General features: G+C 36.2%; 2 protein-coding genes across 7 annotated transcripts in view; one reads left to right on the top strand and one right to left on the bottom strand.

Moving 5' to 3' along the window:
• MOSPD2 (motile sperm domain containing 2) overlaps nt 1-1546 on the bottom strand; it is a 45313-nt gene extending 43767 nt beyond the window's left edge. For 2 of the 5 annotated variants that reach the window (XM_032285940.1, XM_032285943.1), the window contains exons 1-2: nt 1389-1546; nt 1168-1237 (exon numbers count right to left, since the gene is read on the bottom strand). In XM_032285940.1, coding sequence (XP_032141831.1) covers nt 1168-1237; nt 1389-1397 — 79 coding nt within the window. In that variant the 5' untranslated portion in view covers nt 1398-1546. Of the gene's footprint in view, nt 1-1167; nt 1238-1388 lie in introns of those variants that run through there. The other 3 variants (XM_032285939.1, XM_032285942.1, XM_032285941.1) reach the window with 2 other exon arrangements.
• A 124-nt stretch (nt 1547-1670) lies between these two features.
• Nucleotides 1671-25345, top strand: part of FANCB (FA complementation group B) — a 42009-nt gene continuing 18334 nt past the window's right edge. The window contains exons 1-6 of one of the 2 annotated variants that reach the window (XM_032285937.1): nt 1671-1940; nt 9655-10674; nt 15722-15874; nt 17091-17183; nt 22452-22580; nt 24922-25088. In XM_032285937.1, coding sequence (XP_032141828.1) covers nt 9742-10674; nt 15722-15874; nt 17091-17183; nt 22452-22580; nt 24922-25088 — 1475 coding nt within the window. In that variant the 5' untranslated portion in view covers nt 1671-1940; nt 9655-9741. The remainder of the gene's footprint in view (nt 1941-9654; nt 10675-15721; nt 15875-17090; nt 17184-22451; nt 22581-24921; nt 25089-25345) is intronic. The other variant, XM_032285936.1, reaches the window with a different exon arrangement.

The raw sequence follows: 25345 nt of genomic DNA, 5'->3' as shown, positions 1-25345 counted from the left end.
GTATAAACAGCTATAATAGTTATATTTCTGTAGAAAGCAATTGAAGAATCATCTCTTTATTGGAACTAGCTATATTATTAGAAATGAGAACTCTGGGTGAAAAGTGGATCAAGTGCTTTTGCAACTCTCTGGTACAAAGTTTGGGGTGTGAAGAAAATTGGCAAGGAGGCATGAAAAGATTTACTGACTGGTATTTGAAACTGATTTCCATATTTGTTCTAGGTCATCAATTGATGTATAATCTAAGATGGTTTAAAGTTGCAGAGAACCTTTGCTGAGTACTAGTCAAGATGTAGAAGCTTAACGCCTTTCACAGTAACCAAAATGACTACTGAGGCAAAATATTCACTGAGAACCTACTGTATGTTAAGACATGCTAGATGGTTTGATATATTTTTTTAAATTTAATCCTACTAACTTTATTATTTACATTTCACAGATATGAAAACGGGCTCAGAATAAACAAGTAAGCTATTTAGTGATAGGTCCTTGATTATAATCGGTCTTAAGGTAGGCAACATATAAATCATTATTCAATTCCATATTTACAATAAGTTATTCCATATGTTTTACAAAATTATTGTACAAGTATTAAATATTCAGTTATGTACTTGACAACTCAAGTATCTGTGACATCTGGACACAGAATGTTCAACCAATAAATCAGTTCTGGACTCATAGGTACTTTGCAAGATACAGTTTGGGATGATGAGAAGTTGTTCCATCATTGGAGGGCCTATTCTGTGGGTAGCATGCTGAGTTATATGAAAGCGAAATTAAGCAAAATATCAAAGGAATTTGTACACCCAATTAAGTACACATCAATAGTATTATGGCAGTTTCCAGGTACGTTTTCTCTAGTGTTGTTGGACAATGTCACCCTTGTTGTGGGCCTAATAAGTATCCTGCAAGTTCCATAAACATGAGGACATGCTAGAAACTTACCGATTTCCAACTTATATTAACCCTTTAAAGGAAGCATGTGACACACTTGATCATTTGAAGCAGCGCAGACGGCTTGTCATGGAGAGGACAACGTTTGAGACGTGCCCAGCATCATCCTTGGGAGGGTCGAAAAGGTCCCTAACACCTTCCACAAAGACACAACACTCCAGCAAAGTTGGGGATGCTTCCTGCACACCTTAACACCCAGAACAGAGTACCCACCTGTCACATACTCAGCTTCAAACCTGCGTCGGGTCTCAGAGATGAGCTTGGCTTTATTCTGGGCGTGATTCTGGATGGGAGACATGACGGGACCTTAGATACTACTTGCATCAACCCGCTTACCCTCAGCCCAGCCCACCTGCACCCGGGCGCTCGGTCCCCGGGCCTCAGAGGCGGCTTCCGGGTCCGGGCACCCAGCGGCGGTGCAATAGACTCCTCACCTCGGCCATGATCGCGGTCGTGGATGTGATTGCAGTTGTCGCCGTCGCCCGTTCTACCGTCGCCGACCGAGTATCTCATCACCCGCCAGTCCCGCCCAGAGGTAGACAGAGAAGGGTGGGAGGGGGAGGCGGTCGCGTGACACCGGAAGACGGACAGAAGTGCCGGTGCACTGCCCAATCCAATGCGGACGCCTGGGTCTGGAGGCGGGACCAGGCCCTCAGCCTAGGTCCCATTCGGTTCTCATCTGGCCTCGCCCCGCGACTTCCCCCGCACTGCGGTCCCACCCCCGCCAGCCGCGAGAACGCCGGCGCTTCCCCCGCGCAGCTCCGCCCTTGAGAGCTCGCTGGCTATTCGCTTTCGCAACATCCCTAGGGCCCCGCCTCCTCAGCCTCCCTGGGCAACCTTCTCCGTGCTGGCTTCTAGGCTCCGCCTCCTCTGCGTTCGACGCAGCCTCCGCCGGGCCTCCCAGGATGCAGCTCGCTGGCGGGAGGTTTGGAGCAGATAGATACTGTATCCGCGTGGGGCATCCGGAATGTTGCCGTTGCGTTGAGGTAGGATGGAACACCTAGTCTTCCCTACCTGGGACTTCGCAGAGGGGGCGATGGGGCTGGATTTCCTCCCTTTGTCCCTGCAGTGCGGGAGAGAGAGAAGGAAGCCGGCATCCTGAGACCGGGGTCTGTCATTCCGTGGAATGATAATTGGATTTTAAGTGCTACAATCAGGGATTATTTTGCTTGAAACTTTTTTTCATCCCTTCAGTATCCTTCCCACTTCGAGTGTGAGATGCTTAACGAGCAAAATATCTGTGAAATCTTTAATCTCAAATAGTTATATAAAGTTAAATGATAAAAGCGTCTTTCGGCTTATTAATTAAGGTACTTGCTCTCAAAGGGCGCGGGGGGAAGGGGTAGGTTTTACCACCCAGCGACTTTGGGAGCGTCTGGAGACATTTTCAATTGCCACTGCTGGGGGTCGGGGGCAAAAGAATGCTACTGGCTTCTACTGCTTAGAGACCAGAGACGCTGCCAAACATCCTGCACTTACGTGAAAAGTCGTAACAGTTATCCAGCGCAAAATGTCAATAGTGTCAAGGTTGAGAAAGATTTAGATTTAAAGGGACTGGAACAAATTTTGTGCGTCAGTTAAAAACAATTGAAAGAAAATCGTTGCGCATTCAATATTGCCTTTTTTAAAAGTTGAAAGATACTGAAAACTACAAACAAGTTGAATGAACAGTTCCCCATATTTCCATCAACCGTAGTCATCCATGACAGAGGCATGTTAGCATCTTTTGTCCTAAACTTTTAAATATGTTTGCGTTTTATAGGAAAAAATGAACACATTGTTCAAACGTTGTTTGACTACAGCCTTAAAAGATATTTCAGATATAACTAAAGTCTCCCTCTATCTCTACTCACCTATCTTGGACACTTCCTTGTCCAGAATCAACAGTCATTCAGAATTTAGCACGAAATCTGTTTTTACATTTTTTATTTTGGATCATCTTGCCTGGGTTTGAATCCTGGTTCTGTCACTTCTTATCTGCAAGCCTTTGAGAAGATCCTGAAACTCCATGCCTCAGTTTCTCCATCTATAAAATGGGATAGCAATAGTGCCTATGGCATAATGATGTTATCAGGAAGAAGAGAGTTAATCCAAAGTGCTTAGAATAGTACCTAGCACTGTTTATTCAGGAAAAAAAAATAGTATATGGCAGTATTTCTTGAGAAAGCACTCAGGTAATTTAGCTGTTGTAGGTAAATAGAAAATATATAATACTGTTTGTTTCAATTTACATAAATAATATACTGCAGTGTACATTTGTCTGCAACTTAATTTTTAATTCATTTTATGTTTAAAATCTAACCATGATTTTATACGTATAGATAGATCTAATTCATTCCTTTTAACTCTAGTATGATAGTCCATCTATATTTACTCATTCCGCTATTGGTGTTCATTGAGGTTTTTACTTTTTTTTATATTGCAAAAATCAGCACAGTAAGCATTCTAGAGCAATGTATTCATTCATATGTGGAATTATATCTCTGGGTTCATATCTACGAATGAAACTACTGGATGTATGCATTTCAGTTGACTGTCAAATTACCTTCAGGGTCATCTCTCCCTTTTATTAAGTACTCATTGTTTTCTTCTAATTGTTAGCTCTTTTTCCAATCTGATCTCACTCACATCTTTAACACTGTCACCAGGATCTTTATAACTCAAAAGTACAGTCCTGTGATTTCTGTTTTTGAAAACTTTCGGTGGTATATCATTACTTATATAAGAAATTCAGAAATCCTTAACATGACATAAAAATCTTCTTTAACTGAATCTTCCCAAATTCTCTAATTTAGTTGATCACCATTCTCTCACATTTACTCACATTTCGGGTATATTAGATAATGTTGAAAAAGGTGAGATCAATTTTGTGTAGGCCCCAACAAATAACTTATGTAGGGAGAAAAAAACTTTTTTTTTTTTGAGACGGAGTTTCACTCTTGTTACCCAGGCTGGAGTGCAATGGCGCAATCTCGGCTCACTGCAACCTTCACCTCCCAGGTTCAAGCAATTCTTCTGCCTCAGCCTCTCGAATAGCTGGGACTACAGGCGCCCGTCACTACTCCCAGCTAATTTTTTTGTATTTTAGTAGAGACGGGGTTTCACCATGTTGGCCAGGATGGTCTCAATCTCTTGACCTCGTGATCCCTCAGCCTTGGCCTCCCAAAATGCTGGGATTACAGGTGTCAGCCACCACGCCTGGCCCTGTAGCTGCGGTTATAATGTTAATAAGTAAAACTTCAAATAGCCTATAGGCTAGAATAGTAAACCTGGTGCCCTGATAATCAGGATTTAAATAATGAGGCTTTGCTTATAATTGGATTAATAACCTCTAAATTAAACCTTAGTTTGATTGGTTTCCAGATATGTTTCTGTCTTTTAAAAAATGCTAGTTATTTCATTGCTTGCAGGTTTTATGAGCATATGCCAAGAACTTTTAAAATAGATGTTACAGCAGCAATACCTATCTACTCTGTTAGCAGTTACACTTCAATAAAGCTGAGAAAAAAGTTAAAATTAAATTCATTTTAGCAATGAATTTAATTTTAATGATTATTAATTAGATCTAATTAATAAATAGCAAACACATTAAAAAAAGGAGATTGAAAACATGTTGCATCAGTATAAAATATAGTGGGTATGCTCATATATGTAAATTCAATAAGTCTTGCAAAAACTTTTCACTCAGTAGTCATTTGTGTTTTTAGATCTGTTTAATTTCATGAGAATAAGTTTGCTTTTTGCCTGGAGATCACATTGAAAGCAGGTTGAATTAGGATTATACAAGAGTTTTGAATGCCATGCTAAGCTTCATAGCAATGATTCTCAGGCTTGTTTTCTCTACAACATTTCAGTGCACAGTGTTTAACATCTATTTTTCCAGGTAGTACTTTGAGTCATATGTCTATTGAGAAGGGCAAGGGGCATGCAGGCTTTTGGATTAGGGGATGGACAGTGACAGGATCAAGTGTGTATTGGCGGAAAGAGAGATGAGAATAAGGAAGACTAATAAAGCTTTTACCTCAGCCTGAAAGATCACAGCCTGAACTATAGTAGTGGTAACTACTATAGTTGGAAAATAGATATTTCTAACTTAGGGAACTTGATGATGACATTTAAAGAGCAAAATGTAAAGGGCCTAATTTTCCTAAATTCTGACCATTTTACAATCAGATTTTCCTTACTATCACATTTAACTTATTGGTAAGTGAATCAGAGCATTGTACTGATTAAACATTAGTTGTGATATTTAACATTAAAATAATGAAATTTGTACAGAGGTGATTTTTATTTGTTTTTGATATTAAGAAATCTGAAAAACTTTGAATAGGTAGTAAAAGATGGTGAATTCTTAGAGCTTTACCTCAGCATGTGTACTTTTTTTTTTTTTTTTGAGACGGAGTTTCGCTCTTGTTACCCAGGCTGGAGTGCAATGGCGCGATCTCGGCTCAGCGCAACCTCCGCCTCCTGGGTTCAGGCAATTCTCCTGCCTCAGCCTCCTGAGTAGCTGGGATTACAGGCACACGCCACCATGCCCAGCTGATTTTTTGTATTTTTTTTAATTTCTTTTTTGAGACGGAGTTTCACTCATGCTACCCAGGCTGGAGTGCAATGGCGCGATCTCGGCTCACCGCAACCTCCGCCTCCTGGGTTCAGGCAATTCCCCTGCCTCAGCCTCCTGAGTAGCTGGGATTACAGGCACGCACCACCATGCCCAGCTAATTTTTTGTATTTTTAGTAAAGACGGGGTTTCACCATGTTGACCAGGATGGTCTCGATCTCTTGACCTCGTGATCCACCCGCCTCGGCCTCCCAAAGCATGTGTACTTTTAATATTTTCCTTTCCAGAAATCTAGGATACCTGACACTGGACCTTTGGGAAATTCATCATTATTCATACATTTTGATGGAATATAATATGTTTATTTTCTCTAAATTATAGTTTCATAAGTAAAAGCCACAGATTTGATTTACCTACCCTATCTTCTTTACTGATGAAGCTGAAACTACTTTGTGATAACTCTTGTCCCAGATCTTTGTGTTAATTACCTGACAAAAACCAGTAAGCCAGTGACTTCTTTTTTTTCTTCTTTACCTCTTTTTATTGACACATTTTAATTGTATGTATCTAGAGAGTAAAATTTGATGTTTTGATACATACATACATTGTATAATGGTCAAGTCAGGGTATTTAGTATATCCTTCCCTCATGAATGTATCCTTTCTTCCTGGTAAGAACGTTACAAATCATCTAGTTATTTTGTAATAAGTAATAAATTACACCTTACTATTAACTATCTTTACCCTACTGTGCAATAGGACACCAGAACTTATTCCTCCTAATTGTAACTTCATACCCTTTTACCAACCCCCCCGCCGATTCTCCCATCCTCTCTCCCTTCCCTAGTCTCTGATAACCACTGTTCTACTCTCTGCTTCTATGATAGCAACTCTTTAAAAAAAAAAAAAATTAGATTCCAGATATTAGTGAGATCAAGCAGTATTTGTCTTTTTGCGACAGGCTTGTTTCACTTAACATGATGTCTTCCGAGTCTGTCCATGTTGTTGCAAATGACAGGATTTCATTTAATTTTGTGGCTGTATTAATAGTATTCCATACTATGCATCAAAAATTGTTATATACACCAAATTTATTTTTATTTTTTAAATTTTTATCTATTTTATTTTATTTTATTTTATTTTTTTATTGCATTTTAGGTTTTGAGGTACATGTGAAGAACATGCAAGAATGTTGCATAGGTACACACATGACAGTGTGATTTGCTGCCTTCCTCCCCATCACCTATATCTGGCATTTCTCCCTATGCTATCTCTCCCCAACTCCCCACCCCCACTGTCCCTCCCCATTTCCCCCTGACAGACCCCAGTGTGTGATGCTCCCCTCCCTGTGTCCATGTGTTCTCATTGTTCAATACCCGCCTATGAGTGAGAACATGCGGTATACAGCAAATTTTTTAATCCATTGATTCATTGTTGGACATTTGGGTAGATTCCATATTTTGGCTATTGTAAATAGTGCTGAATAAACATGGGAGCGCAGGCATCTCTTTGACATTGATTGTATTCCTTTGGCTATAGACCCAGTAGTGGGATTTCTGGATCATATGGTAGTTCTGTTTTTAATTTTTTGAAGAATTTCCATACTGTTTTCCATAGTGGCTATACTGATTTACATTCCTACCAGCAGTGTGTAAGTGTTCCTTTTTCTCCACATGCTTGTCAAGTTTTGTTATCCCTTGTCTTTTTAATAATAGCCACCCCAACTGGAATTAGGTAGTATCTCATTGTGGTTTTGATTTGTATCTCCCTGATGATTAGTGATATTGAGCATTTTTTTTTGTTTACCTGTTGGCCATTTGTGTGTCTTCATTTGAAATATGTCTATTAAGTTATTTTGTCCATTTAAAAAATTGGGATATTGCTGTTCTTTATATATTCTGATATTAAGCACCTATCAGATGTATAGTTTGCAAATGTTTTCTTATATTTTGAAGGTCGTCTCTTTACTTTTTTTTTTTTTTTTTGCTGTGCAAAGCTTTTCAATTTGATGTAATCTCATTTGCCTCTTTTTGCTTTTGTTGGCTGTGATTTTGAGATCCTATTTAAAAAATCCTTGCCCAGTCCAATGTCATAGTGTTTCGTCTATGTTTTGTTCTGGCAGTGTAATAATTTCAGTTTTACATTAAAGTCTTTAATCCATTTTGAGTTAATTTTTTTATATGATGAGAGGTAGGAGTCTGGTCTCTGCAAGTGGATATCCAATTTCCCAGCACCACCATTTATTGAACAGACTGTCTTTTCCCCAGTGTGTGGTTCTTGGCACCTTTGTCAAGAATTAGTTGGTTGTAGGTGCATGAATTTATTTATGGTCTCTTCATTGTGTTCCATTAGTCCATGTGTCTTTTATGTCAGTACCATGCTTTCTCAGTTACTGTAGCTTTGTAGTATGTTTTAAAATCAGGTGATGTGATGCTTTTAGGTTTGTTCTTTTTGCTCAGTATTGTTTTGGCTATTAGGGGTCTTTCTTGGCTCCATTCGAATTTGGATGGTAGGGTATTTTGCTAAAAATATATTTTGCTAGACATTGCACTACGTCTATAGATTGCTTTGGGTAGTATGGCCATTTTAACAATATTACTTCTACCAATCCATGAGCATGGGATCTTTCCATTAGTTTGTGTCATCTTAATTTTTTTCATCAATATATTATAGTTTTCAGTGTAGAGATCATTTACCTTTTTTGTTAACTTTATTTCTAGTTATCTTATTTTTTTGTAGCTGTTGTAAATGGAATTATTTTCTTGATTTCTTTTTCAGATAGTTCACTTATTAGCATATAGAAATGCTGCTGACTTTTGTGTATTGATTTTTTATCCTGTGACTTTACTGAATTTATTAGTTCCAACAGTTTTTTGGTGGAGTCTTTAGGGTTTTCTCTGTATAAGATTATGTCATCTGCAAACAAGGACAGTTTTACATCTCCTTTACAATTTGGATGCCTTTTATTTCTTTCTCTTGCCTAATTGCTTTGGATACGATTTCTTGTATGCAGTATATCATAGACCGAATAAAGAGAGATCAACAACTTTTTTTATACATGTGTTCAATATTGAGGATGTTCTTTTGTCCTTTATTTTACTAATTGTCTCAGTTTCCTTTCTTACAATGAGTTTGTTCAGAATAAGGGAATGCATGGTAGGACAGAGTGGTGGTTAAAAGTGTAGACTCAGGAGTCAGAAGCCTCCTTTTCCAAACTAGTACCATTGCTGATTATTATTAACTGTGGATTACTGTTCTAACCTTGAAAAATTTTCTTACCTTCTTTAAAATAAGGCTTTCTTGCTTAAAAGGTGGAATAATAAGAGTACTTCTTTTAAGAGAATAGTTGTTAGAATTAAATAATGCGTGTATTGTACCTGCTATATAAAAGCTTGAATGATTGATAGCTATTATTTAATTATTGTGTTCATTATAATAAGTTGTGTTAGTCCTCAATTTTTTTTTCCTAATTTGAATAAGAATGGTGACTTTCTTGGGTCATACAAATGCATACAAATGCATTGCCTTTGTAAAGTAAGATTTATTTGTATTTCTCCTATGGAGAGTTTTTTTTATGGCATCTCCTATTTTTATTCCTGGGGTTTCTTTTTTGTCATAGAGCCTATACAGGCTCCCGTCTCTAGGAAGCAGAAGCCCAAGTGCCTGGGCTGTGGGAGAAGCATAATTCAAAATCACTGTATTTGGAAAGACTGAGTTGCAAGACAAGTAAACCACTAATTGAATTGTCATTCTAAAAGAGCTAAGGCAGAGAGTGGGAAACCACATTAGAGTTGTTAGGTTTGAAACAGAGAAGTACAATCCTTAAGCAATTTTCTGAGCCAGAACGAATATCTGAAGTCACTTTTACTAGAGCATTTAATGCTTCAAATATATGCTGTTAACACTTTCAGTTATCTTTTTTCATATGGTTATTTGTATTCCTAGCAAACTTTTAAAAGGGATCTACAGAAATAGAGACCCCTTTATGTTAAGCATGATATTGTCAAAATAGTATAAAAAGCTTAAAATGTTTACTTAATAAAATTTATAGTTACTTATGTTGTAGTTCTCTAACAGAAACATGAGTTTTCTCTTCAACTCTTCCTACTTCATGGCAGTTTTTCCTCATTTCTTTTTTAGGTTTAGAAACATCAACTGGAATCAATTTGCATTTGAAAATTAGATCAACACAGAGATTGATATTGTGGAACGACTAGCAAACAAGCAATGTCATCTAACGAACAAGAAAGGCTCTTGTGTTATAATGGGGAAGTCCTTGTTTTCCAGTTGTCTAACGGAAATTTTGCAGATAAAGAACCTACAAAAACACCCGTATTACATGTCAGAAGAATGGTATTTGACAGAGGAACAAATGTATTTGTTCAGAAGTCCACTGGACTTTTTACCATGAAGGAAGAAAACTCTCATTTAAAAATCATGTGTTGTGACTATGTGTCAGATTTCAGAACTGGAATTAATCTCCCTCACATTGTGATACAAAACAGTAAAAAGAATAATGTTTTTGAATACTTTTTACTAATTCTTCACAGTACCAATAAATTTGAAATGTGTTTGAGTTTTAACCTGGGCTATGAGATTAAGGATAGCCTAAGGGTCCTTAATGGCCCTTTAATTTTGTGGAGGCATGTCAAAACATTCCTCTTTATCTCTTCTCAAACTAGCAAAGTTATTAGTGTGTTAGGTAACCTTTCCTCTATTCAGTGGGCAGGGGAGATTGAAAATTTAGGTATGGTTTTATTGGGACTAAAGGAATGTTATTTATCTGAGGAAGAATGTACTCAGGAGCCTTCAAAATCAGATTATGCAATTTGGAATACCAAATTTTGTGTATATTCTCTTGAAAGTCAAGAAGTAATAAGTGATACATACATTATTCCTCCTGCTTATAGCAGTGTGGTGACTTGTATACATATCTGTGCAACTGAGATCATCAACAACCAGTTAAGAATATCTCTTATCGCCCTTACCCGAAAGAATCAGCTGATTTCATTTCAGAATGGAACTCCTAAAAGTGTGTGCCAGCTTCCATTTGGAGATCCTTGTGCAGTTCAACTTATGGATTCGGGTGGAGGAAACCTCTTTTTCATTGTATCCTTTAGGTCCAATAATGCTTGTGCTGTATGGAAAGAGAACTTTCAGGTATAATACTTATTGCCATAATAATTCTGTTGGTGGTCTCAGATGTTTGAAACATTTCTATACTTCGTAGAGTTCCTTCTGGAGTCGTATTATCTAAGTCAATTTTCAGTTCTGTACTTGATGTATATTACATTGTTCTTTTTTCTTAAAGTTGATATAACATGCTGGTGTTTTTTTTGTCTTGCCATTTTGAGTCATAAAACCTTTGAGTTGTTTGGAAATATGTAAATACATATGTAACTATAATTAAGTATTTATTTGTTTTATGGTGTAACTTTCTAATTTTTATTAATATGATAGTAGATGTGTATTTTTACTTAGTATAAGATTATTAATGATTTGACTAGATAGATAAGCCTTCCTGGAAAATTCAAATCGATTTTTCAACATTCATTCATTCATTCAGAGACAGGATCTCACTCTGTCACCCAGGCTGGAGAACAGTGGTGTGATCTCAGTTCACTGCAGCCTCTGCCTTCCAGGTTCAAGTGATTCCCTTGCCTCAGCCTCCCGAGTAACTGGGATTACAGGCATGTGCCACCACGCCTGGCTAATTTTTGTATTTTTAGTAGAGATGGGGTTTCACCATGTTAGCCAAGTTGGTCTCTAACTCCTGGCCTCAAGTTATCCACCTGCCTTGGCCTCCCAAAGTGCTGGGATCACAGGCCTGAGCCACCATGCCTGGCCAACTTTTTAAACATTAATAATTATGTATTTAAGTTTACTTCTTGCTTCTGGCTTATTTCTGAAAGTGAAATATAGAAAAATTCCTTGAAATCTATTACTGTTTCTGGAGAGACAAATAATTTGTTCTCCAGAGACATGTGGTAAGCATTACTTTTTCTAAAAACTTACCCAGAGAACTTTAATTATGTTATCTTTTGAAACGCAGAACTGACTTTTCAGCAAGTATTCACTTTTAATGTAAGGTTTGGAAATTGCTCTAAAATATTCACTAGTATTGAGTGTTAAATAACAGGTAAAAAGGCACAGAAAATCAATAGGAAATTAGAGGTTTGTAACTGCGTGTCGCTACCAATAATATTTCTCTGATTCTGCTTTTTTTGGTAACGTTACATCCTCCTGGCTTAAAATGTATTTAGTTATGTGATTTGAAGTGTTTATGAATTAAGATAAATCATCATTGCTAGTTAGAAATGTCTCTTCCAAAACTAGTACACTATGCAATTTTTAGTTTTTGTGCTACTTGGGAGAAAAAAGCAGATATTGCCTTATTTTGTGTGCCCTGTCCATTTAATTAGAAGCTTTATATGGAATATTGTTAAATGTTTTAGAAAGTTTGAAATTCATTTTTAAATGTGAATCGTTATGGTTTATGTGTCGGGAGAAGGAGTGTCGAGTTAGAATTGTGAATCTGTCTTTGCCTTACCAAGTACTTTTATATTAATAGGAATTATTTTGAATCTCTATAATACATATTTATCCTCTATAATACATAGAGAACACAAAAGGAAAATAATTTGAAAGCTATCCTATTTTATTTTGAAAAGCAGTCTTTTAAAAGCACATTATACATTTATTTGAAAGTTATTTGGAATTGTCTTTCTGTTCTCTTTTCCTTTAAAGAAATGGTAGGGGAAAAACATCTGGTATGCCCTATAGTCTTTTTACTGTGGTTAAGGTAACATAATAGAAAGAACACATTTAACCTGGGTTTGAATCCTAACTGAGCCCCACTTACTGGTGTTACCTTAAGGAATGTAATTCTTGTGAACCCATTTTCCTCCTTTATGAAATTTGGGATCATCCTGACTCAGAGGGGAGAATTAAGTCTGATAACATTATAAAGTATCTTGCACAGAGCTTGGCACACAGGAGGAACTCAGTAAGTAGTAGCAATTACTATGTTAGACAAAGGGCAGGGCTGTCATCAGTTACTTTCTCCTACTCAGGATCCCCTGTTCACCTAGATAAGGTAAAAACAATTCCTTTATATGTCATTTATTGTAGTCCTCACTCCCTTGAAGTGGGTCCCCTCCTTGGACTCTGGAAAGCTCTGCCACTAACATGTTACCCAAGGCAGGAGACTACATTATTACCTGTAGGTGGACCTATAACTGCTGCTTCCCTGACCTGAAGTTGTGTCCTAGGGCACTCTCTCTACAGTGTACCACTATCTTTTCCACACATTACTTACCTGAGTCCCTACTGACTTACTCCCTAAGTTGCTTCTTGAGGAATTCTGTACTTCTAACCTGCTCTCAAATGTCCTGTTTTAAAAGCTCTGGAATTACACCCTGATATCTACAAGTAAGTGCTTTGAAGTTGCCTCTAACCTTGCCAGTTTGGGCATATTCAGGTCCTGCTTCTATCTTGGCGTTACATTTATACTCAACTTCTTAAAAAAAAGAAATATAGTTTAAGGTAAAGTATTCAGTTACTTTTAAAACAGAAACAAGGCTGGGCATGATGGCTCACACCTGTAATCCCAACACTTGAGGCAGCCGAGGCAGGCGGATCACTTGAGGCCAAGAGTTCAAGACCAGCTTGGCCAACTAACATGGTGCACGCCTGTAGTCCTAGCTACTCGGGAAGCTGAGGCATGAGAATCGCTTGAACTTGGGAGATGGAGGTTGCAGTGAGCTGAGATCACCCCACTATACTCCAGCTTGGTCCACAGAGTAAGATCTGTTTCAAAATAATAATAATAAATTTAAAAAACAAAAGCTAAGAATCTAGAAATAAAAAGGGAGTAGAAATAATTATGCCAAAAAAACCTAGGTTAAGAGAAGTAATTACATTTGAACAATTACATTTAGTTTTAGCAGTTAAGACAAAAAAGTAAATATGGTAGGTTTTACAACTGAATGGAACATACTACAAGGTAAAATTTTTTTCTGACGTTTAAGTTCTGAGAATTTACTGTTTGTGGTATTTTGTAAAAGATGTTGAGCAATAAGATGAATACCTTATTAAATAATAAGGTGGGTCTTTGATAGCAGTTTTCCCCCCAAATAGCAATAGAACCAGTCTGCTTTTGGATAGGCTATGGATTTATCCATCCATCTATCCTTTTACTACCTCATTCTGAGAAGGAATTTAGACAGGTTACAAAGGTTGGTAAACTATAAACAAGCAAAAATTAAATAATGAAAAGCAAGGTTAGTGTGTTCCCAGATTAACACTTGATCAAAGCCCAAGGTGTGATGTTTAATGTGGTAATAGGACTTGAAACAGAGCTGAATCTAGAGGAATACATGATTAGCTTTTTTCTTCTTAGGATTTCTCTCTTGAGCAGAAATTTTCTCTGCAAGTTTCGGCAAGAATCTATGTGGCAGGCATTTCAAATTGAGGTCGTTGGCTGGGTGTGGTGGCCCACGTTTGTAATCTCAGTGCTTTGGGAGGCCAATGTAGGAGAATTGCTTAAGGCCTGGAGTTTGACACCAGTCTGGGCTACATAGTGAGACCCCCATGTGTACAAAAAATAAAAAAATTAGCTGGGCATGGTGGCATATGCCTGTATTCCCAGCTGCTTTGGAGGTTGAGGTGGGAGGATTGCTAGAGCCCAGGAGTTCAAGGCTGTAGTGAGCTGTTATAATGCCACTGCACTCCAACTTGGGTGACAGAATGGGACCCTGTCTCAAAAAATCCATCTGTCAATAAAATTGAGGTCATTATCAGGTATACCTGAACATAGCTATTGGTGTGTTGTCGATAGAGCTTAATGTGTTCTGGTGCTGTGCTGTCTTATATGGTAGCCACTATCCAGATGTAGTTATTCAGCATTTGAAATGTGGCTAGTCAGAATTAAAACGTGTTGTAAATGTCAAGCATCAAATTTCAAAGATTTAATAGATATGGTAACATCTCTCAATTTTTAAATGATTACATTGAATTGAAATGACAATATTTTAGATATATTTTGTTAAATATATTAAAATTTCATCTTTTCATTGCTATCAGAAAATTTAAAATTACATGCCTTATATTTGGGGCTCACTTACCATTCTATTGGATGGTACTATTCTACAGCTATAGATTGCAAATATATGTGTGCACACATGCATGCATAGCTCTGTGCTGTTTCCATGCCAAACACATTCTTATTACTAATGTCTCTTCCCATAGTCCATTATATACCATGATACTTGTGGGAGAAGGGAGGATATGGCTTTACAAATAAGCTGTTTCTCTGTACAAGCGAATAATCAGCTTTGGAAATTAGCCTTATAGGGCAAGGTTGATATTTGGGCATCTGGATAATGTATCTGCTCCTGGAATTCTGAGTAGGGGTTTTAGCTCTTTTGTCTCAGGGAGAAGGGAGATTTGATCCTCATGGTGTTAGTTTTCCTTGAAACCAATCTATATGTACCTTTAAGAAGTTGCCCTCTATTTTAAATCTGAGGTCTCAGGTTCTGATATAAACTGATCAAATCATTCCATGAGGCTAGGATGGTTCTGGCTGTCCCACTCTTAGGACTCCTCACCTGTGTACCCGATATTAGCTATATTCCCCTCCACATCCACACCAGGGTTTAACGTTTTAAGCTCATCTGGACTCTATTATAGGTTATTTTGCATTAAGAGCTCTTAAGGTGTCTTTTAGTACTGTCTGGTTACCTAATGTAACTGAATTCCTTGAGTAATTTGATCATAAATATATATCCAGTAAGACTTATGGGAATGAGAGTCATCCTTAAATTAGCTGTGTGAAAGAATCTTCACTAAAGTTTGACGCATGATAAATGTTAGCATTTCCAAAAGATTTAGTCATGAAATGTATTAGAATTTATAAATAGATGACAATTAAATTTTAAATATAGAAATCAAGAACATGACAGTCCCTGGACAAACATGAATAAAATCTTAAATCTACGTACCTTGCTATTTATAAAGTTGTCATAACTCCTTATATTTTCTCATCTCCTAACATCTTTATTTTATTTCAGTTTTTACTATTTTCATTACCTATTTATAAGATCGAATTTTACAAATGAAAACTCCATGAAACAAAAAGACTTAATTTGTTTATTTCACATTTGATTTTTTCTTGTCTATTCCTCCTATAATGATCCATTTCTTTTAGGTTGCTGCTAAGTGGGAAAAAGTTAGCTTGGTATTGATAGATGACTTTATTGGAAGTGGAACTGAACAAGTACTCCTACTTTTTAAGGACGACTTGAACTCAGATTACCTGACTTCATTTAAAATAACAGATCTTAGAAACATAAACTATTCGGTAAGGTCTATTTACTTATTATATGTTATTTTAAGAACCATTTTAGAAAATTTAAGTGCTCAAAAGCTTTGACCTATCATTTAAATATTGGTGATTTTACACTTAAAGTAAATTTTTGAACTTTAAAAATACATAGATTGAAACTTTTAAATATATACATTGAATCTTTTTTCAACAAATGTTATACAAATTGACCATGCTTTTCGTATAAATTTGAATTATAGTATATCTGGTGCTCACTTAAGTGACAGTTATACTGTAAATTAACTTTATTGTTGCTTCTGAAAATCACATTTTGTACCAATAAATATAATATTGGATTAAATAAGGAATAAAATAAAGGAAAACTGCTTTAGTAAAGGAAGTAACAGCTCACAATATCTTGAGATCTTGGACATATGGGAAATTATGACTTTGAAGTTTTTAGATCAATATGAAATCTCTCTAAGCCTCAGGTTTTTCATTTGTAAAATGAGCATAATTTTTATTTTCTCCAGTTATGGGATTTTAGGATTTTATAAAAAGCCAGTGAGAACCCAGGAATTCAAGGCTGCAGTGAGCTATGGTTATTTTGTTGCACTTCAACCTGGGTGATGGAACAAGACACTGTCTCTTAATTAAATAAATAAGAAAAAGTTTACTCTTTAAAATGAAAGCTAATCAGCTGATACTGTGTAAAGCAGTACATAAATGTTAGGTGATAGTATTAGGAATCATAATACTTTTTGTCTAGTTACAAGAAGATGATGGGGGAAATATATAGTTTGCCTTTTTTTTTTTTTTTTTTTTTTTTTGATGGAGTTTCACTCTGTCGCACCCAGGCTGGAGTGCAGTGGTGCGATTTGTCGGCTCACTGCAACCTCTGCCTCCTGGGTTCAAGCAGTTCTCCTGCCTCAGCCTCTCAAGGAGCTGGGATTACGGGCACCTGCCATCACGCCTGGCTAATTTTTTGTATTTTTAGGAGAGATGGGGTTTCACCATGTTGGTCAGGCTGGTCTTAAACTCCTGACCTCAGGTGATCTGCCCGCCTTGGCCTCCCAAAGTGCTGGGATTACAGATGTGAACCACTGCATCCAGCCTATAGTTTACCTTTTATAGAATAGTGTGTAACATGGGAAACTGTTCTGACCTGATATACTTTAATTGTATTTTGGTAATTTTATGAATTTTCAATTATTTCAAAATTTTAGTTTTAGTGTATTTATTTATTTATTAGAGTGAACCATCAGATTGCAATGAAGATGACATATTTGAAGATGAACAAGATAATCGTTACTTGGTGGTTCCGCCTCTGGAAGCAGGACTGAAAGTTAGTGTCTGTTTGCTTTTTTGCTTTTGCTTTTTGATTAGTGCTATTCTAAATGATGGAAAGAACATTGAAAGAAAGGTCCTTAAAGTTTAAGCAACCTGGTGCTTGGGGAAGAATGGTATTTCAAAGGATCTTTATCTTTTTGGTACCTCTGTATAAACTATTATGATATTACTTATCAATGTATCATCTAAAAATGATACCTTTTTATAGTGAGACTATATAGATTTGATAAGTCTCATGAGGGAAAATAGAAGAAACTCACTTTTGAAAACACATTCTTTCTGGGATCAGTATGCCACAGTATCTTTTTTAGAGTAGCAGTGAATATGATAAATCATAATACATTCCAGACATGAACAGTTTACTTTCATATTTTCCATAAAAAGCTCCCTTAAGGAGTTTTTTTTTTTTTTTTTCTTAATGTACCAAAGTAATGCACATTCCCTATAAAATACTAAGGCTATGCAAAGAAATGTCAAAACAAAACAAAACAACCTAATGATTGTCTGTGATTCCACTACTTCGAAATAACCAGTTTTAACACTTTGACATGTATATTTTTGAAGATTTTTAAATGAATATATGCAAATTTACATAGAAATGTGATTATAAGATGTATGTTCTTTTGTAAGCTGTTGTTTATGATATTTAAAAATATACAGAAATTTTCCAAGAATACAGTGATTATCTCTGTATCCCCACATACATTCAACTCTTGTTACTTTTAAAAATCTTATTGGCCTCATTTGATTGTGTTTGTGTGTATGTGTATGTACATTTTTGTAGAACCATTTAAAAGTTGCAAATGTTATAAAACTTCGCTCTTAGGTATTTCAGCAGGAATTTTCTAAAAATAAGGATATTCCCCTTATGTAACTATACTACCCTTAACAATGTTAGAAAATTATTAACGATCCCTTAATCTTGTTTGCTATCTTGTCTATATTCAAATGTATTTAGTTGTCACAAAATTGTTTTTATAGCTGTTTTTTTCCAGGATCCAATCAATCAAAGTTTACACTTACATTTGATTATATCTCTTATTGGTCTTTTTATCTAGAGTAATTTCCCCTCCCCACTTTTAAAAATTGCACTGAAGAGGGGGGCCATGCTAATTGTATCCTCCCTTTCGGATTTGTCTCTTTTCTTGCTGTATTATTTTTTTCCTCTTTAGGGTTGGAAAACTTTTTCTGGAAAGGGCCAGGTGGCAAATATTTATACTTTGCAGGTTGTTTTAAAATTATTTTGCAACTATGTCATTATTAGAGTGAGTTCACTTTAATAAATGCTTGTTGAACACATATTAGACATGAATGTGAGCAGTAGATAAATAAAACATCATAACAGATACAGGTAGTGCTTGATTTACGATGACGGTCGGGACCGCGGACCGGTTGTAACACGATTTGGCCGTAAGTTGAGTAGGCTATATGTACAGTTGAAATGGTGCACGCAGAGATGGTAGTGCTGCCGGAAGCTGGTCCGCACTGTCGTACGCCCAGCTGGGCAACGTTTTCGCTGCCAGACGCAGAGCAGTCGTGGCTAGCGGTTGTGGTCTTAAAGTCGAATGGTCGTAAGTTGCATAGGTCGTAAGTCGATCAATACCTGTATAGAACCATGAAAGAAGACTTTGATCTATTCAAAATTTTTGTACCCTGAACAAAGTAAAAGTAATAAAAAGACAAATTATGAAAAAAGAAATTGTAATACTTGACAAAATATTGATTTTCTTGATATAAATGTGCATTCTTATACTGTATTGTATTGTTGTGAATGTATAGTGGCCCAACCTTCTCAGAGGAAAAGTTATTATAGTTATTTAAATATAAATTACTTATATCTTTTTACTCTTGCAGTTTCACTTCTAGAAATTTCTAAGGATGGAGATGATTGTTCAAGAATGTTTACGTAGTATTTATAAACTACAGTATTGGTACAAATCTAAATATCATTAGGAGTATGATAAGAAAATTGTGATATGTCTGAGCCATGGAATACTATGTAGCTGTCAAAAAGAATAATTTATATTTTTATGCTGATTTAGAAATGATGCCAAAGTATGAAAGCATGATGTTATGAAAGGTTTAATTTATGAAGCAGGATCAACTCTCCTGATTAAAACTGAAAATGATAGATGAAGTCTCCTTTAAAGGCCTTCTTAGAAGCTTCAAAAAGCGGACACTATAAGGATAAATTATCAAATCAAACTTTCAAAGCTGGAGCCCAGAGAGATAAGCAGAACACTGATGCTACTTTTGCCCTGGGAGCATGTGTATTAAACTTAAATTGGTGGTGCCCCAGGCATCTGACAAAAACAAACAGAAAATCCTCTCTGGAAACATACATTCATTCTAGCCCTCATAAATCTCACAAGTAATTTTTCAAAGAAAATGAGCTGTCCACAGAATAAGCACATAAACAAGGCATCATGAGTAATTATTCACATAAAATAACCAAACAGCATTTCTTTCAAGCAAAAACACACTGAAATAAAAAAAACTCAATAGGTGACTTTAACAGTTAACTCAAAAAGATGCAAGAGATACAGAGCAAATTAGTGAACCAGAATATATGAGAAAAATCCAGAATGTAGCACAGAGTCAAAGAAAATATGAAAGGCTTTAAACAACGTTAAGGGAAGGAAAGGAGAAATGGAGGTGGTAGATAAGAGATAGTTGAATATCCATTTTGTTTCAAGTATCCACATGTTCACAGTAACTTTCAATATATATAATAAAGTAATAAATGCTGGAAGGCCTTGTAGAGATGAACAAGTCTACCTTCCCACCATTTTGCACATGATGTAACAAATAGCCAGAAAGGTTAAGTGACTTGCAGAGGTAGACCTAGAGTCCATTTCACTGTTCTTTCTCCCCTGAAATTTGTGTTCCAGTCCGTTACTGGAAGGGGAAATGAGGAGACCAGGACCTTAGAGAAACTTGTACGCATGTACACAGATGTTCATAGCAGCTATTTTTTGTAACACTGCACAACTGAGCATGACCCAAATACCCAAGAACTGGAGAATGGAGAAGTAAATAGTGGTAGTCATATGATGGAATACTGTAGAGCAATGGAGGAAATGAACTACAGCTACTAGTGACAACATGGGCAACTCTAAAACCTGATACATGCAGAACAATTCCATTTATAAAAGTTTCAGAAGCAAAACACACAAAAAAACTTATGGTACTCCTTAAGAATTCATGCAAAGGTGGTAAAATTATGAAGACAGGCAAGGAATTATCTTAAAAGGCCAAGATAGTATTGACTCCAGGGGAGAAAGGGCAATTGTGATTGTGGAAGACCCCTGTGCAGCTCCTGGAGTGCTACTTTTTGATTTGGGTGGAGTTACGTGGCTGTCGGCCTCATTATTAGTCTGTAAAATGTTATTTTGTACTCTACATTCTTCTGCATGTATGATAGAGATCACAATAAAGAAGAAAAAAGCAAGGTTCAGTGTCATGCAGTATAATATAATATGCTCCTATATTTGGTTTTGGGTGGATTTTTGTTTGTGAAGAGGAAAAAGCATTCTTTAAGATGCACATGGAAAAGTTCTCGGAGGGTACACAATCTATTGGTTGTGCAAATGGCATTGAGCATCTAGGAAGAGAAGGTGAGGTGTATATTCACATCGTTTAAATTTCTTACCATGTGTCTAATTTATTTTTGTAACTTTATAGCAAAACTTTACAACCAAGATTATTTAACTGCTCTACTAAATCACTATATTGTCCTGGAGTAAGGGACATGTTAAGGAGGAAGAGTGAACACTGATAATTTTTGAGAGTGCAGTTCAACCTGCCAACATATAGTTTTTTCTTCTACTCCTCACCCCTCCGGTAGCTCAGTTGTGGCTACATACCTTTGATGGGTACATCTGCCTCCCCGCAAATAACAAATTACTGAGCGAATGAGTGATGGAGTGAGAATTATGTGCAGCCCACAGAACTAGGTCAACATAAAAAGTTTTAAAATATTAGCTAGACACTTTACATACTTTGTGCAGTAAGGTAAGACATAAGAATAATTCAGTCTTTACTCTCCAATTTCTATTCATTGATTAAAAGAAAAAGAATTTATCTGCCTTGAAATGTAATTTAAAAGAAAAGAATCCCAAAAAGTGATGCTTTTTTTTTTTTTTTTTTTTTTGGGACGGGGTTTCCCCTTTTTTCCCCAGGCTGGAGGGCAATGGCGCGATATCGGCTCACCACAACCTCCGCCTCCTGGGTTGAGGCAATTCTCCTGCCTCAACCTCCTGAGCAGCTGGGATTACAGGCACGCGCCACCATGCCCAGCTAATGTTTTGTATTTTTAGTAGAGGCAGGGTTTCACCATGTTGACCAGGATGATCTCGATCTCTTGACCTCGTGATCCACCTGCCTCGGCCTCCCAAAGTGCTGGGATTACAGGCTTGAGCCACCGCGCCCGGCCACATTTTGTTTTTTAAATGTAGGAAAATATGTTTTATTAAAAGCCAGATTAATACTTAAACAGTCTCAGATATCTACCTGAAATGAAACAACTTCTATCAGTTCATTGACATGACTCTTTAAATTTTCAGTAGCAAAATATATTTTGTGAATGTTTCATCCTTAGTGCTGAAATCTATTTATCCGGTATCATAAAAGGAATGGCTTGCTGTATACCCAGTTCAGAGCCAAATTGTTATTTTTTTCAGTAGTTTTCAGTAGAGTTGACTCTAGCACTGAGTTTGTTAACACAAAAATATACATGACAGTTTGGGGGCTATTAATTTTATTTTACAATTTTGCTGTAAAGATTACATGAACAGAAAATTTCAAACAGTATCAGATTAAAAGTGATAATTTCTATTCATTACGATGTCTTTGCTTATGTGGATGCCTTGTTTTTGAAGCAGAAATTATTTCAACAAGGAAAACAGTTATTTTATATTAGGTGGGTGTATTGGTAGGCCTTGAGTTTTATTCACATTGATTCAAAGTTACTTAATAACTCACTCGTGAAACATGCTATTATATTGCCACTCTCTCAATTTGATATATAAACTCTATGTTGCAGTTCTTTTCTATATTTTCCTTTGAAAGAATGTACATTTTTTGAGTTTAGAGACTTAAAATCTATAAACACAACAATTTTGCTCTGAGAAGCATTCTACTTTCTATAGAAAAATGAATTGATAAGCACATTTGGAGAAAGTGCTTCCTGAATTAATGGTATGTCCGGCTTCATTTGAAATCATGTTTCTTGCAACTGTTTTTTTTTCTTTCTACTTTACAGGTTGGTTTTTCTTCTTTACGGGAATTACGGCAGCATCTCTTGCTTAAGGAAAAAATTATTTCAAAATCTTACAAAGCTTTAATAAACCTGGTTCAAGGAAAAGATGATAATACATCAAGTGCAAAGGAGGTAAAAGTAATCATATGACCATTTTTATAATTTTATGAATTGAAAATCTGTAAGCTATTGAAGAGTTATATAAATTAAAATATTAGAATACATTAGAAAATGCTGCTCAGTGTATCAAGAAAAAAAGTAGCAGAGGTTATAATGGTGGACTTCTATGACATTGAAAAAATTTGATTAAGGAGCCAATATTTTATTGGTTTATATGTAATTCTGTAGCAAATTAAAATTTCAGTTATCAGGAACCTTGGGGAACAAGTCATTTTGTTAACAGTAAATTTAACTGTTAAACTTTTTTACTTGTATTGTTTGGATAGAAATTACTCATAGATGAATTATGTATTTCCTGACTTATTTTTATTTTTATTTATTTATTTTTGAGATGGAGTCTCGCTTTGTTGCTCAGGCTGGAGTGCAGTGGTGTGATCTTGGCTCATTGCAACCTCCACCTCCCTGGTTCAAGCAAGTCCCCTGCCTCAGGTTCCCAAGTAGCTGGGATTACAGGTGCACACCACCACTCCTGGCTAATTTTTTTTTTGCATTTTTGGTAGAGACAAGGTTTCACCATGTTGGTCAGGCTGGTCTAGAACCCCTGACCTTGTGATCTGCCCACCTTGGCCTCCCAAAATGCTGGGATTACAGTTGTGAGCCATTGCACCCGGTTTCCTGACTTCTTAAATACAATATACTGAGTATTATTTAACTTTGTATTGGTGATGACATCATTTTATTATTAATATAATGATTGATATTTTAGTCTGTTGCATTGTTTCTTTCTAAGGATATTTTTTCCTCGAGTAAATATTCCTACAGTGCTGTGGGTTTTTTTAGTTCTTCTATCTGCTTTTCATAATTTTAATCTCTTCTTCCTTGTGGCTGACCATCATAAGAACCTCCTCTGGTCCCTTATGTGGTAACTTACACCAGTACATTAATGTAGGAAGTTAGCAAAAACTGCTGAAACTTCATAAAAATAAGACATGCATATTAATTTCATACAGAGAAAGACACAGCATAGCAGCATTATAAGTAAATCAATAAGAGCTGGACTAATGTTGCATTTTATTCCCTCCAGTCACTGTAGTGCCTAGCTCTGACTTCCTTCTGGATTACGCATTCTTGTGATGGCCTATGCTTTGTATTTGTATTTCAGTCTTAGCCATATGAGAGTTTGGGTCCAAAATATGATCTTGTTAATGTAATAAACCATAACAGAAACACATTGTGTTGCATTTCTATATTACTGTTCTAATTTCCTGGGAAACCTTATGAAAGTCATTGTTAAAATTGTTTCCCCATTTCCTTTCCTCACCTCAATGATTTTGCCAATTTTAGAAAGGGGAAGGAATGTTTAGAAATTAATATATTGAAACTACCATGTGCAAGGCCCCATTTTTGGCCTTTTACATTGTTAGTTTTAAAAGCAAACCTGGCAGGTAGTAAAAATTTCCCCAGGTTTCAGATGAATAGCCTGCTTCAGAACTCAGAGCTACTGACAGAAGTGTCACATTCCTGGGAACATATTTAGTCTCCTATTGTGTGAATGCCCCTATCTTTTTTCAGTAATTACCACATAGAGAGTCAATATAGGGTAATAGTTAAGGAAGAGCATGGGCTGTGGAACCAGTCTGCTTCAGTTCAAATCCCAGCTCTGCTACTTGCTGACTGTATGACCCTGGGCAATTTACTTAACTTCCCTGAATCTAATCGTTCTAATCTATAAAATGTAGATGATAACAATACAGACCTAGGGTACTAGGGTTATTGTGTAAGTTAAATGAATTGATACATGAACGGCATTTAGAACAGCGCCTGGTATAAAGTAAACACTCAATAGATACTACTGTTTCTAATGTTATACATCCATATGTGTGTGGAAATGAGTATGACTTGGACTTTAAGAGTAAAATTTTAGCAATAAGCTCTAAGTAGTCTAAAGTTAGTTTAATTAGTTTTATCTACACAAAAGTTTATAGTTACAGGCTTAGTGCAAGTCATTGACAAAATACAGACTGGATTATTTTCAGTATAACTGGGGTACATATTATCAGACTTTTTTTTCAAAATGGACTCCAGGTTTACCTCCTTTTTGGCTCTGTGTTGGATATCCTATCTTGCCATACCCCAGTCACGCCATGCTGCTTGATATGAATAGATAGGAAATAATATATATTTTATACATTTCATTTTAGTAAATTGTGTGTAATCTGTAATATGTTATGATTTATTTTTAAATGTTTAGGCCATAAGGCCTGGCCAAAAGCACACTTACTTTTTTATTTAAGTTTTGCTACACATGGTACGTATTTTTTAATCAGCTATTTAAACTTTTTTTTTTAATAAGGAATGTCTTGTTCCTCTTTGTGGTGAAGAAGAAAATTCTGTCCATATCTTAGATGAAAAGTTATCAGAAAGTTTTCAAGATTCAGAACAGCTAGTAGAGAAGATATGGTATCGTGTAATAGATGATAGCTTGGTTGTTGGAGTGAAAACTACATCATCTTTGCAGCTGTAAGTAAATTCCAACACGGAAACATTATCTTGATGCTCCAGAACAGTACTGTCCAATAGAAATTAATGTAATCCACATGTGCAATTTTAAATGTCCTAGAGGCCATATTTAAAAATGTAAATAGAAGCAAGAGAAATTAATTTTTGTTGTTGTTGAAACAGAATCTTACTCTGTTGCCCAGGATGGAGTGCAGTAGCGCGATCTTGGCTCACTGGCAACTTCCACCTCCTGGGATCAAGCAATTCTCATGCCACAG

The sequence above is a fragment of the Sapajus apella genome, unplaced genomic scaffold (assembly GCF_009761245.1).
Source record: "Sapajus apella isolate SASKATOON/1434 unplaced genomic scaffold, GSC_monkey_1.0 scaffold17, whole genome shotgun sequence".
Taxonomy (NCBI): Eukaryota; Metazoa; Chordata; class Mammalia; order Primates; family Cebidae; genus Sapajus; species Sapajus apella.
The sequence above is the reverse complement of the archived record's forward strand: the minus strand, read 5'-3'. Positions and strand labels throughout refer to the sequence as shown.